Genomic DNA, 12,789 nt, shown 5'->3' with positions numbered 1-12,789 from the left:
AGCTCTGTCTGTTACCCTAGAAAGATAGAATTCTTCACATACAATAAGACTATCCACTACCTACATTTCTAGCAAAATGCTTGGCCTTCCACCGACAACTTCTGAATACAGTAATGAACCATCAACAGAAAAATCTTTAACACAGGAAAGAGTTAGCAAGTATCGTAGCTGAAAAAATTTACTACCACAATTTCCTCATTGCTTTCCATATTAAAATAGAATGTAATGCATAATGGTATCAATGAAAGACTATAAAAATTTTGCCCAATGCAGATCCAGTTTGGAATAAAATACATTACATTTCCAGTTCACAATCCAAAAACAAGAAAGTGCTTACAAAAGCAAGCTATGAAATTCACAAAGAAAGCACTAGTCAGGCTCCTTCCACTTTTAACCTAGTTCTGCATGTGAGAAAACCTAAACTAAGGAATCATGGTACTAGTATAAAAAAAATATGTATATAATTTATTTTTGTTAAAACTAGCTTTTCTTGTTTCCCTCCTTATTCAAGTTTCACAGCATACATATGGGTATGAATAAGTAAGGGATTCTTCACCCTAATTTCATGCACAGCAGCTTGAGAAATGTTTCAGATTAACATAAATGATAATACACATACATAAGGCTGTCTTTCAAAAAGGTTTGATAATTCATAAATGCACTGTTTGCACAGATCAGGTCAAGTCAAAAGGTTTGTCGTGTAAGTATCTAACTTATGTAGATCTGTTTATCGCTGCTAAGGAGCACGGAATGACTTAAAATGCTCAGTATCTAACACACGCAGCACACATTTAGTGTAACTCATGAATTCTCATTCCAATTTTTAATTACAATGTTGTCTATAAAGACAAAAATCCATTAACTCAGATTGCTCTTTTTTCTTTTATCAGAACAATTAACATTAGTTGTATATTAACTTCATAGGCCCTGCTTTTCTAAACATTCATTACTAAAATAATAAATTGAATGACATGTGAATGAAAGTATTAAAATAACTACAAGTACAGATGTTTAACCCTTCAATGCATTTCTAGCAATATTTCCTTAGCCAGTGTTCGTAAGGAGAGGATACAAAGCTTCATTTATACTCAGTGTATGTCAGGACTCCCAACAAAATAAAACAACTTCAAAAGGAATCATCGTTTGTTTTCTCCAGACATATTTTTCTTTTTATACTGTATACAGTTTTATTTGCAAAACTCATCAAAACACTTTGGGGATCTGTGTAAGGAGGAGCAGGATTTCATACCATTACATAGACTTTAGTGTCAGGAAGAGAATACATTGCACTTCTTTTTACTTTAGATTTTTAAACTTTCAGACAAAGAGTCTGAATTCATGTCTCAGTGGCATTCATCTTGTTTTATCACCTGCTAGAAAACAAAGTAGCCAACGGTTTGTTTGTGTGGTTGTGGTTTTTTTTCCCCTTAAAGTTTCCAATCCATGGCTTTAATTGCTGTCTTAAAATTAAATATCCACCCATCCATATGGAGTCCCAGACATTTAGGTTTTTTGATTTATTCAAATCTACTTATACTGATAACAGCATAGGGACATATGATTTGGCACAGTAAAGACAGGTTTAAAAGCCTAATTGCTTGGATTTTGTAGACTGGATCATTATGTTAATGCCTCTGCATAAACAGTAAAAAGCTAAATAGGAATCCCCACAACAAAGACTTCTAATTGCTGACTGAGAAGGAAAAGGTAGGACATACTGGGATCATTTTGGAAGACATCACTCTTCAGGGACACAGAAGAGGAATTTTCAAACCAACAGGACTAGCAAGCTCTACGAAAGGGAAGAAAACAAGCCACAACACAAAACATCATGAATTATGTCTTTATCTGAATAATCCAGGGACACCAGATAATTACATCTTGTCTTACAACCTTGTTTTGGAGTAAAGATAGCTTCACAGAGCTTTACAGAGTAAAGACATACTCTATAAAATAAAGTAACTCTGCATGTTCGTAGAAGTTGGTATTCTACAATATTCAGTCAGATCTTGAGACAAGTCTCACTATTTTCTTCTGCACTTGCCATGATGGCACCGTACGTTATGCTCCCTTAAATACTTTCTCCCATATAAGCAAATCTGACGCTGATCCCACACGACACCTGAACCCAGTCTGTCTTCACAGCCCCAGATTCATGGATGTGACAGAAAACTAGACTTGCTTAGAGGATGAGAATGTCATTGTGGAAAGATTTTTGCTTTGGTAAAAGAAAGATTAAATGAGACTTTTTTCCAGGTATTTTAAAAGAATAAATAGATGGGGTTTTATCCTCTAATCAGATGAAAATAAAGAATAAAGCATCAACACAGCTATGTATTTTTAAAGTTCCTTTTAGTAGTTTAATATTTCCTTCAGTTTCCTAAAAAAGTTTCATTTTTGTTTTCCCTAAACTAAGGTCCACATTTAATCACCGAATATGTACCTCTACCACACAGCAGATGTGTCATTAACTATTTCTGAAAAAAAGTGAAATAAAATCAGCCAGCATGAGAATGCTATGGAATAAGTCAACACTAGCAGATGGTGTTTATTTTGTCACTGCTTGTGTTAAAAATTACCACCTATTTCATCAGTTCCTTTAATGTAGAAGCTTCATGTAAAAAGTAGAAAAGCTATTTTTTATAAGCTGTCACAGAACTCCTTAAAATACAAGCTCTTGTTTTCATGGCTTCCAGTTTTCTAGGACGTGGTGTAATACACAGGAGATCAGTTTGTATAAATCTGACATGATCGAGTATTTTGTGAGCAGCTCAGTCTTTCAACACACAATCTGTTTTGTTTCTCAAGCAAATTTGCAAATTCTTTAGTTCAAATACCAATGTTTTCAAGACAAATTCTGTAACAAGTGCTAAGTCTGCTCCTAGGACTCGGTACAACTATCAGCTGCTTTTCTTTTAGGACCCAATATGCAAAAGAGTTTCACTACCCCCTCAGAATTCCCTGTATTCCCATTATTATATCACATACTTTTGACTTTGTGGTTTACATTCTCTGCTTGATTGTTTCTTAACAAAATGGTATGCTGCATGAAGAGCAATTGTACAACCTGGACTCGGCTACTTAAAGAAATCATTGCTAAAATCCCATGATAAAACCAGGTTTTGCTCATGTATTTTTGAAACAATTTCCATTCAAATGGAAACCTAAAAAAATCTCCTATAAATACAAACCCATATAAGCCTCAGTATGGCAAACCCACGCTGAAAACAGCAAAGTGAACTAAATTCATCATTATTGTGACTGAAAATTATAAATGCTATCCACAGTATTCAAATACAATTTTCAAAGTAAAATAACTTATTTATATCTGAAAGGTACTGGACATCAGTCTACCTTTCTCACTGATGATTTTAAATGTCATGCCATAGAGAGATCATCCTCCTAAATCTAATCCCCATAGAGCTAGTTGCATTTTGTACCTAAATGTCATAAGCAGAGGACAAAATCCAATCCATTTTCTTCCCCCCGTCAAAGGACATTAATCCATATCTTCATTAAATTACAATTCAATTGATAACTTCTCAAAATTACTTTACAAACTTAACTTGCACATCACAAATTATCATAGATCTATAAGACAGTTGTGTGCTTGATGCAGCAACCTATCAAACACACAGCTTAACAACTTAACAATGGTCATTTAAATATCCTTTTGCTACTGACAGGATTATACATGAATTCAAAGACTTTGGACTCCACTACAACATCCAAATTTCTGTGTTCAGTTTACTCCAAATTGTCATGGTGAAACAAACATCAAAGATGCTTAAACTGCATCACAATGGGAGCAATGTAAAACAAGATTGTTGTTGGTATATAGTAATAAGCTTTCAAATTCTTTGACTCAATCATTTCTCCCTCTTTGTTAAGTCTTCTATTGCACTTAATATTTAGGTTGGCTTGCACACACCGTATAAGGAACTGATCCTTTTATCTATGTTATTTAACAAGAAGAAAAGACCTTTCAGTGTGCTGTTCAAATCATACTCTAAGCAGAGTGCTATAAATTTGTTTTGCTTTTATATATTGCTCAACATTATCTGAATGCTTTAAAAACATTAATTAATAATTTTGATAAATCTCTGAGCTTTTATTCTATTATTGTACAGCTACAAAAAGGTATCTAGTGTCGCTTTGTTCTTTTGTTTGTTTGGTTTTGTTTTTAACTGTGTACATTTTGTATAAGAAAAATTGGAGATATTTTGGTGTTAGTTTTTGTTTTGTTTAGTTCTTTTTTCCTTATTCTACTAAGAATTCTTCTCTTAGAAAAGGAGAAGTCAGAAAATGTGAGACATAGGTCTAGTTCAAATATCAGGCAGAAGAGATATTTTCCTATAGGATGCTTTTATCCTTTTCCCTTCCAGTCTGAACCCATATGTGTCTGTGTTTCTGAAATATTGACCATTATAATACCCATGTTCAGCACTTAACTTTTTTTCCCGTTACTTCTTAGCCTGCACCAGTGGCATCTTTCTCCTTAGCAAAGCAAAGGCTGAACAGATTAAGAAACCTAACATTTTTATTAGAACACAGCAAAGCAATCCACCCACTAAGTGAGCACACTTGAGGACTGGGTACCTTTAAAATGAAAAGTCTGAGGTCTTATGGTGATACAGAGTCCTCTTCTGTTGACACAACATGCACACTGAAAGCTTTGCAACACTATTTGGCTGCATTCTTGGCCAGCTGAGGCTTTAAACCAAGGTTAGGGCCATCTGTCTGGTTTTGGCAGCATCCAGATTGATGTAAAAAATCTGATGACACTTCTAAAAAGGCACCGATAAAGTCTGGTTTTGTTCAATTCCCCTGAATTATTAACATAATATATTTGGCTAACATCAGAGCCAGTCAGCACATCTGGATCTATCAGATCGCTGCACCTTTCCTACAATGCTTAGAGCATGCAATGAACCATTTTACTAGGCCCAGCAGATTTAGTATTTCCAAGTAATCAGACTCACAAAAAAAAGCAAAAAGTTTTTCTATTGTTTGTCTCAATTCAATTATTTTCTTAAATGCCTGTTACTGTCAAACCAGGGATGAGAATTAATACTACAATCAACTATTTTTCAGTTGATGTTGATCTTAATTTCTAGATCCCAGAACAAACAGAACACTAAAACTTAGAAAGCAATATATAAATCTAATTGGTTTGAACTGGGAAAGCTGTCAGGTTGTTGGGGAAAAGAACTAAACCAAAGGGAAACAATATGTGATGAAAAGCTTCAGATAAGAAAAGACATTGTTCAGATGGATGCAATTTGTAGGGTAAAACTTCTTGTGATCATGGAAAATGCACTGAAGTATTATTCTTTGAGATTTAGTATGGCCTAAATAGCATAATTCATTTATTTCACCTGTGCCAATATCCCCTCTGCAGCACCAATAATCATGTATGCCTCAGAAATGTAGAGATATATGCACGATCATTTCCATTCTTTATTAATTTCATCTTTATCATCAATTATATACATGATTTCTCTGGTAAATTTTTGTATTCTATATCAATATTGTGGAAATTTAATTGCTCAACCAAGTGCAGTGGCTCCCTCTCATCTAAGAGCCACAGAAATACAAAATAAATGGTCTTTATTTCCAGTTTGTAAGTACACTGAGCATTCTTGGGCTGCATTAACTATGAAATGGTCACAGCTGCTCAGAACTTTCCAGATTTTCATGTAAGAAATTGTCCCAGTATTTGCTCAGACTTTGAGATTCAAAGCATTATGCCATTCAGTAGTTCTTACCAACAATCAAACTATTATGGAAAGTAGTATAGCAGAACGTTATTCCTGGTTAAGGCCTTGATTTTGCAAAACATTTACTTTAGTGCTTAAATGAAAAGCCCAGATGGAAAGGTGTCTTTCATGTATGCAACTAGGTCATGGTTTTAATGGAAGAAAAGAATGAAATACCAAAATATATCTTTAATCTAATTAGGCAGTCAAATACAAAGCAAAAGTGCAGCATTGAGGACAACAGACTTTATACAAAACGTCCTCTGCTAAATTAGTATGGACATATACTGATATTGTTAGCATAAGTGTATATAGCCAATAAATGAAAAGTATTTTTTAAAATTCAAGAAACATCAAGAGGAAGATGTCACCAAACTGTTATCTTTGTACTAGAATTCCTTAGAGATGTCCTTGGACTTACATTCCTACAGCTTGTTAATTTTTTCTCTTGCTAAAAGGTATGTTGCAAGCTTTTTTTCAAACATCCTCCTCCTCCCAAAGGAGTTTTGCTCTCAGGGAAACAAAACACAAGAGTGTGTGTGTTTGTGGAGTAGTGGTACTTAAAAAATGTCTATACTGAGGTGATTCCCTGTAAATACAACAAAAAACCCTCAACAAGCTTGCTGATTGTTGAGCACAGTCCCTATGACAAAAAACTTCAGTGACACACCAAGTGTGACTGATAGAATCTGAAAATCTTAGATCAAAACAATTCAAGACTGAAGATAAACAGAGGTATCACTAAATTTTTCATTAGAAAGGCAAGATTTAAGGACAGCTCAAGAAACATGTATCAGACATAAGCTTTTAACAATGGGATAAAACACCTGTAATTGTCTTTGGGAAAATTCTGCTAGATAGAGGTACCATATTGTTTTTAAATAATGCCTGTTTATACCTAGATCTGGCATCTCCTACGTGTCTTAGCTCTATGTCATGAAGCAACATCAGCTCAGAGAAAACGCAGCTCCTTCTCTACCCAGTGAAGACTCCCAGTAAAAAACCCACCCTCCTCCTTAGTTCAATCACATCAGGAAGGTAATACTCAACAATGAAATAGAAATAACTAGTGAAGACAGATGTTTCTGTTCAATAGAATATAAATACCCAAGAGAAAACAGTTTTTTAAAAATCCCACAATATGTAATAAGCAGAACACAATCAGAACCACATTAATCATTGCAAAACCCACAAATTCTAAACTAAGTTCTAAGATTACAATGAACACAGTTTAAACAAGATAAAAACCTTACGTATTAGAGAGTTCTTTGTCTCAGCCAGCTGCTGCCAGCTTGTCTGTCTGTCTTTCAATTTCTCAGAAAGGTGTGTGTGAAAATCTAAATGAAATAAAACAAATACATTTTAGAGATGGCTCTTTTCCTCCTTTTCATCCATTCCATTCACCTTTGGTGTAATATAGCCAATAGAATGTTAACTTCCTCCCACCCAAAGCATTCCTGAGCAATGAAAAAAGACATTACTCATTATTATCTAGAGGCTGAGAATTGTTTAACTGTGTTATCGATAAAAGACACATAAAAAGGCATTTTGAGTAACAATAGTATTAGTGAAATTTTGCTTTGCTGGAAGAACATACAACCACTGTTGATATCAGTAACCATAAAAAGGACAGAATGCATAAAAACCTGGCTATAACTTATGCACTACGACTTAACTTGAATGTCAACCAGACATGAACCAGTGAAACTGAACTGTTGCAAGGATGGCAAGTTTTTGTCTTTTGTGGTGTTGTAGAAACTCTCCAGCCTCTGGAAGATAGATTTATATATGTATATGAAGATCTTTAGTTTTGAACAGTCTTTTTCTTTGACTAAAACAAAAACAAGGTTTACTTTTAGTTGTACAGCTAATTCAAGTATATCTGGATTTTAGAAACATGAAGAAATTAGAAGCCCTCTTACATTTGAAAAGCACAAAATTAGTTGAAAACTGTTATTGAATTTCATAATAACAACAGAAGAGTGTTCAGATAAAGTTGAAAACATTAAAACCTATTTTTATTTATTTACATGTCTTTTCTTGCAGTAAGACTAATAATTAATGTATGGTCACCTCAATTACTGCTCTTCACTGCCTTCAAGAGTTCAAGTCTTTTACTTGGTACATCTCAATCCTTAATAATATTTAAGATAATAATTCAGTATTGCACCCAAATCTCACCAGAATACACAATGAAAATGTATTCTCTATATCACAGTAATTTATTATATGCAAAGAAAAAAACCCAATGCATTGACATTTAAAGATAGAAAAATGGCTGACCAGACTCATAGAAAATAAACCATTTTCTATGCTAACGATGTAACACAACAAACTAGCTGTTAGGAGCACAAATATTTCGGACCTAAAATAGTGCAACAGAAATAATGTGAAAGAATGATAGCTCCTGACTTTTACATTGTTAAGTTGGTGGTAAAAAGTAAATTTAAGAGTCAAGTTATACTGTTACAAGCAATAAAAAACAGAGTTTACTACACTGGCTAAACATCTTCCTGCCAGACATGAAACTCAAGCTTGATGTGGTATGACTCAAAGTCATTTTCAGGTATTTTTGGTCATATCTAGTTAGTTCAGCTTTATTTTTGATGATACAGACTTTTGATTCAAAAGCTAGGAAGGAAAAGAAGAGATTTTCACATTACCACTGAAATGTAATTGTCAGAACAATATGCAAGTGAAGAAAAGAGATGTGTTACCAGTAAATTTTCCCAAAACTATAATACTAAAGGTTGATGAGCTTGATTAAATATTTTCCATATTTTGCAAATATGAGAAGTTAAATACAAGTCAACACATGCATACCCTAGAATATATCAAAAAAGAAGTAATGGATTTGTTTCAGTATTTTTTATGTTTTTGTTGCTGTTGTTCATGTCTAAATGGGACCAAAGTCTCAAATACAGTGAAATTATTCTTTGGTAATTATAATTAAATTAAACAATTTTAATAGTTTGCAATTTTACAGTTTCTGTCATATCACATGCTATAATGTGCAAATTTTTGGACTCTTTTACTGTGTTTCTTTTTAGCTTTAATAGAGGTTTTGCTTCCCTTTGTCTCTCAAGAGGAAAAACAGAATTAATCCATCAGTTTAAAATCCAACAGTTTATCTATTGACATTTTATCACATTGCCCTTGACGCTTGTGTATGTTACTGAATCTGCTCTTGTTCCTTTTTACCTGTCTGTTGCCACCTTGAGATATCTGATACAATTACAAAGGGTAGAGTTGGTAGCTCTTTAGCTGGGGCTCTTTAGCTTGGACAAAATGAGACTGAGGGGTGATCTCGTCAATGTTTACAAATATGTAAAGGGTGGACATCAGGAGGACGGAGCCAGGCTGTTCTCAGTGGTGGGCAGTGATAGGACAAGGTGTAATGAGTATAAGTGGGAACATAAGAGGTCCCAAAGAAATACAAGGAAGAATTTCTTCACTGTGGGGACATTGGAATGGTCTGCCCAGATGCGGTGTGGAGTCTCCTTCTCTGGAAACATTCAAATCCAGCTGGATGAGTTCCTGTGTGACCTGCGCCAGGTTGTCCTGCTCTGGCAGAGGAGTTGGACTAGATGATCTCTCAAGGTCCCTTTCAGCCCTTGAGATTCTGTGATGAGGCCATCAAATTCTTTCCTCAAGGAAGATGAGCCATCCCTCTTTTTTTTTCCCCATGAAATGTCTAAAACTAAAGGTTAAATCATAAGTTTCCAAGGTCTGTTTCTCCATCAATTTTTTAAAAAATCCAACTTTTTTACTAATGCCCAAAGGAAAACATAATTTAAATGCTGAGACACATTAAAAATAGTATCATCTGAAGGGGGTATCTGTGGGTATTACCTTCCTTTGACACTCACAGGGAGTTAAACCTAATTGCATTTAGGGTTATCTCCAGCAGCTACACTCAGAATCAAACATCCTCATGAGGACTATTGTTCTAACTAATCTACTTATTAGGCTTTTATTCTTATTTAGTACAGTCTTTTATTAAAAAAAAATCTCAAAGGAATAGTAATGGATTTTGCAATTATCAGAGAGGAAAAAGTAGACTATGACCTACAATCTTTGGCCTTGCCCAAAATTAGGAAAACACCTTTCTAAGTAAATCTTTAGATCATTAAGTTCACTTTAGTCCCTATCAGACACCACGTCTTCTATATGGAAAAAGTAAAATCTATGTGAATTTACTATGCTTTCCTCTTACATACTCCTCTAAAACACAAACCCAACCCAATGCCTGTTTGCTCCTACAGTAACTCACAGAAAGAAATCTGCTTTCTCTACATTACTAAGATGAATGAGTAGCAGTTTTTCACTTGCTCTCTAAAGTCGTAGTTTAAAGCTAAAAATCAATGCTGATACAGTTAATTTTAAATAACAGCATAAATACCAGCAACACTTTTGGAAAACTGAGACACAAATACTGTCATTCCTAAACCAGTCTCCTGTGTGGTATACAATGTTCAGACTAGCTACTTATCTTCTGCACATTACTCAGCAAATTCACTTTCTTCTCCTATCCTCACACCAGCCTCTTCAGAAAATGATACTCTGCTTCCACCATTCTGCTACTTATTAACATTTACCTAATTTCCCTCATTTCTCATCAGTCTCCCACAAGGCCTAGCACTCTTAACGAGACCTACACGACAACGTTGTGCTATCTGACAGAAAGGCTGACAAGGAAAGGCTGTAATTGCTCTCCCCATTTTCACTCCCTATTGCTATGCTGTGTAACCAGCAATTAGGAGGCACCTCTGAACACTACAGTCATAGGTCTCACTCATCAGGATCCCACCACAGAGCATCCTTGGGCCCCAAAGGACACAACTTTCTCACAGCAAAGAGGCTGATTACCAAACGTCTGTCCTTCTTAATTTATGGTTTCTCCTTTGAGTTGGCCTAACAATGACTCCTAACTGCTACCTATCCATGAACAAGTGTCACCCCTTCTTCTCTAATCCCCCTGTCCTCGGTTGTTTTCTTCCTTTGTAATTTTCCCCTTAGTCCTGTTTGAATGGATGTTTCCAACCACACACTATGATTTCCCAACCTTATTTAGTCAGATATTCTGAAATGTCACTTTTTAATATTTCCCAGGAAGTATCATTAAAACTTGGCTTCCAGTCACACAGGATACGCTCTGCCCTTTAGGATCGTAACACATCATCTATGGGTTTTGGTTATTTGTGGTTTTGTGGTTTAGTTTTGTTTGTATTTTAGTTTGTGGTTTTGTCTTTTTAAGTATGAAAACTTACTGAAGTTTATAAGAATTTCTTCTTGCCTCCATAAGTTTTATTTTCTAGATGAATGTTGACAGAGGCATAATGGTGGAACTTAAAATTTGACTAGAGCCTGAACAGCCTAAGCTCTGTTCTCATTTTCCCTCTTCTATTCATCCATGTGGCATAACACAAGCTTATATGTAACAAAAAAGAGAAAAGGATGGTTTATTTTTATAAACTAGCACTTCAGAAGCATTAGAAGAGGTCTTACAAATAAATAACCTTAATTCCTCAAGTGTTTACGCCTCCCTCCCTAATATTCACACAAAAACTTCCAGTACAAATGCTTCCTCCATTTCTGTCACACCTAAGTGGCTGAGGTTTGTCCCAATTGTTTCTGATTTCCTCTCTATTGAATATTTTTAATGAGTATAGGTTGCTTTTCTGTTAGTACCTTACTACATTTTCAGTGCTATTTCTTCAACACTTCTTACTGACTGGGCAGGTAAAAAGCTCTATGTTTAACTCACATAACCTTTTGTTTTTTCATCACATTCTCCTGTAAAATTTTGGATCATCCACACTGGATGTAACAAATGTGGTACTTCTAAGCTATATGCATACCCTTTCTGAAGGTTAATAATCATAGAATAGGGGGAGTTGGAAGGGACCTCCAGAGACCATGTAGTCCAATTTCCCCTGGTAAAGTAGCTTCATCTTGACCAGGAACCTGCATCCAGGAGGGTTTGGAAACCTCCAGAGAAGGATACTCCACATCTTCTCTTAGCAGCCTGTGCCAGGGCTCCCTCACCTAAATACCAAAGTTTTTCCTTATCATTAAGTAGAACTCGATTTGTGTTCCAGCTTATGTCCGTTACCCTGTGTCCAGTCACTGGAGACAATAGGAAAAAGTGCTGCCCTATCCTCTTGACACTCACCTTTTCAATACTTATAAGTGTTAATGAGATCCACTCCCCCTTAGTGTTCCCCAGGCTTAACAGGCCCTTGTTGAACCTCAGAGGGTTCCTCTCTGCCCAACTCTCAAGCTGGTTGAGACGTTGCTGAGTGGCAGCACAGCCTCTGGTGCATCAGCCAGTCCTCTCTCACAACGATTATTATGATAAATTAGAAAAAAAGTAAATAATACAAAAATCATGCACAAAAGTATGGGAACATGAACTGTTCTGCAACAAAAGGGCCATACAATATTTCTTTTCCTATATCGTCTTGACAGAATTATCTCTTCTCTTACTCTATTATGTTGTTTGATCTTTTACAAAGTTGTACTCATTTTCTCTCTCCTCTGAAGCACATTCACCAAGCCAATTAACCTTAAAAAAGCTTTACCTGCATAGTATACTAGGAACTCTCAAGCAGAATTATTCTCCAATACAAAAATATCCACAAGACACATTTTACTTATTGAAAGTATACACTTAAATATGTTAACAGATCACCAAATATACATGTGAGAATGACAAACACTAGAAAGGAAAACGCTCTCATATTAGTTCAAGTACCTTTGAAAGCTTATTACAGTTTAGTTAACAGCAAATACAACATTTTTTCCTTTCCTCAGCCTAACATAGGGTAAGGTTACAAATTGGGAGTAGGAAGGACTCACATTACTATTCATGACGTCCTAAATATTACCAACAGCGAAAGATTTATGGTACCAGGAGCTGAATTTCCAAGCACATAGCCCATGTCTTTAATACATGAATCAACTAAGCAATTAGCTACATTAAAGACAACAGTACAGGTCTTAAAATGACAAATACTTTCCTTCTGTA

General features: G+C 35.2%; 1 protein-coding gene across 3 annotated transcripts in view; it reads right to left on the bottom strand.

Annotated features, from left to right (window-relative positions):
* The window catches only part of TENM2 (teneurin transmembrane protein 2), a 517,058-nt gene that overhangs the window by 293,791 nt on the left and 210,478 nt on the right, over window positions 1-12,789 (bottom strand). Inside the window, exon 3 of one of the 3 annotated variants that reach the window (XM_062002971.1) lies at window positions 7,013-7,096. The exons of the other annotated variants lie outside the window; for them this stretch is intronic. Coding sequence (XP_061858955.1) covers window positions 7,013-7,096 — 84 coding nt within the window. The remainder of the gene's footprint in view (window positions 1-7,012; window positions 7,097-12,789) is intronic. 3 annotated transcript variants of the gene reach the window in all.

This window comes from Colius striatus, chromosome 9, assembly GCF_028858725.1.
Source record: "Colius striatus isolate bColStr4 chromosome 9, bColStr4.1.hap1, whole genome shotgun sequence".
In the NCBI taxonomy this organism is placed as follows: Eukaryota; Metazoa; Chordata; class Aves; order Coliiformes; family Coliidae; genus Colius; species Colius striatus.
The sequence above is the reverse complement of the archived record's forward strand: the minus strand, read 5'-3'. Positions and strand labels throughout refer to the sequence as shown.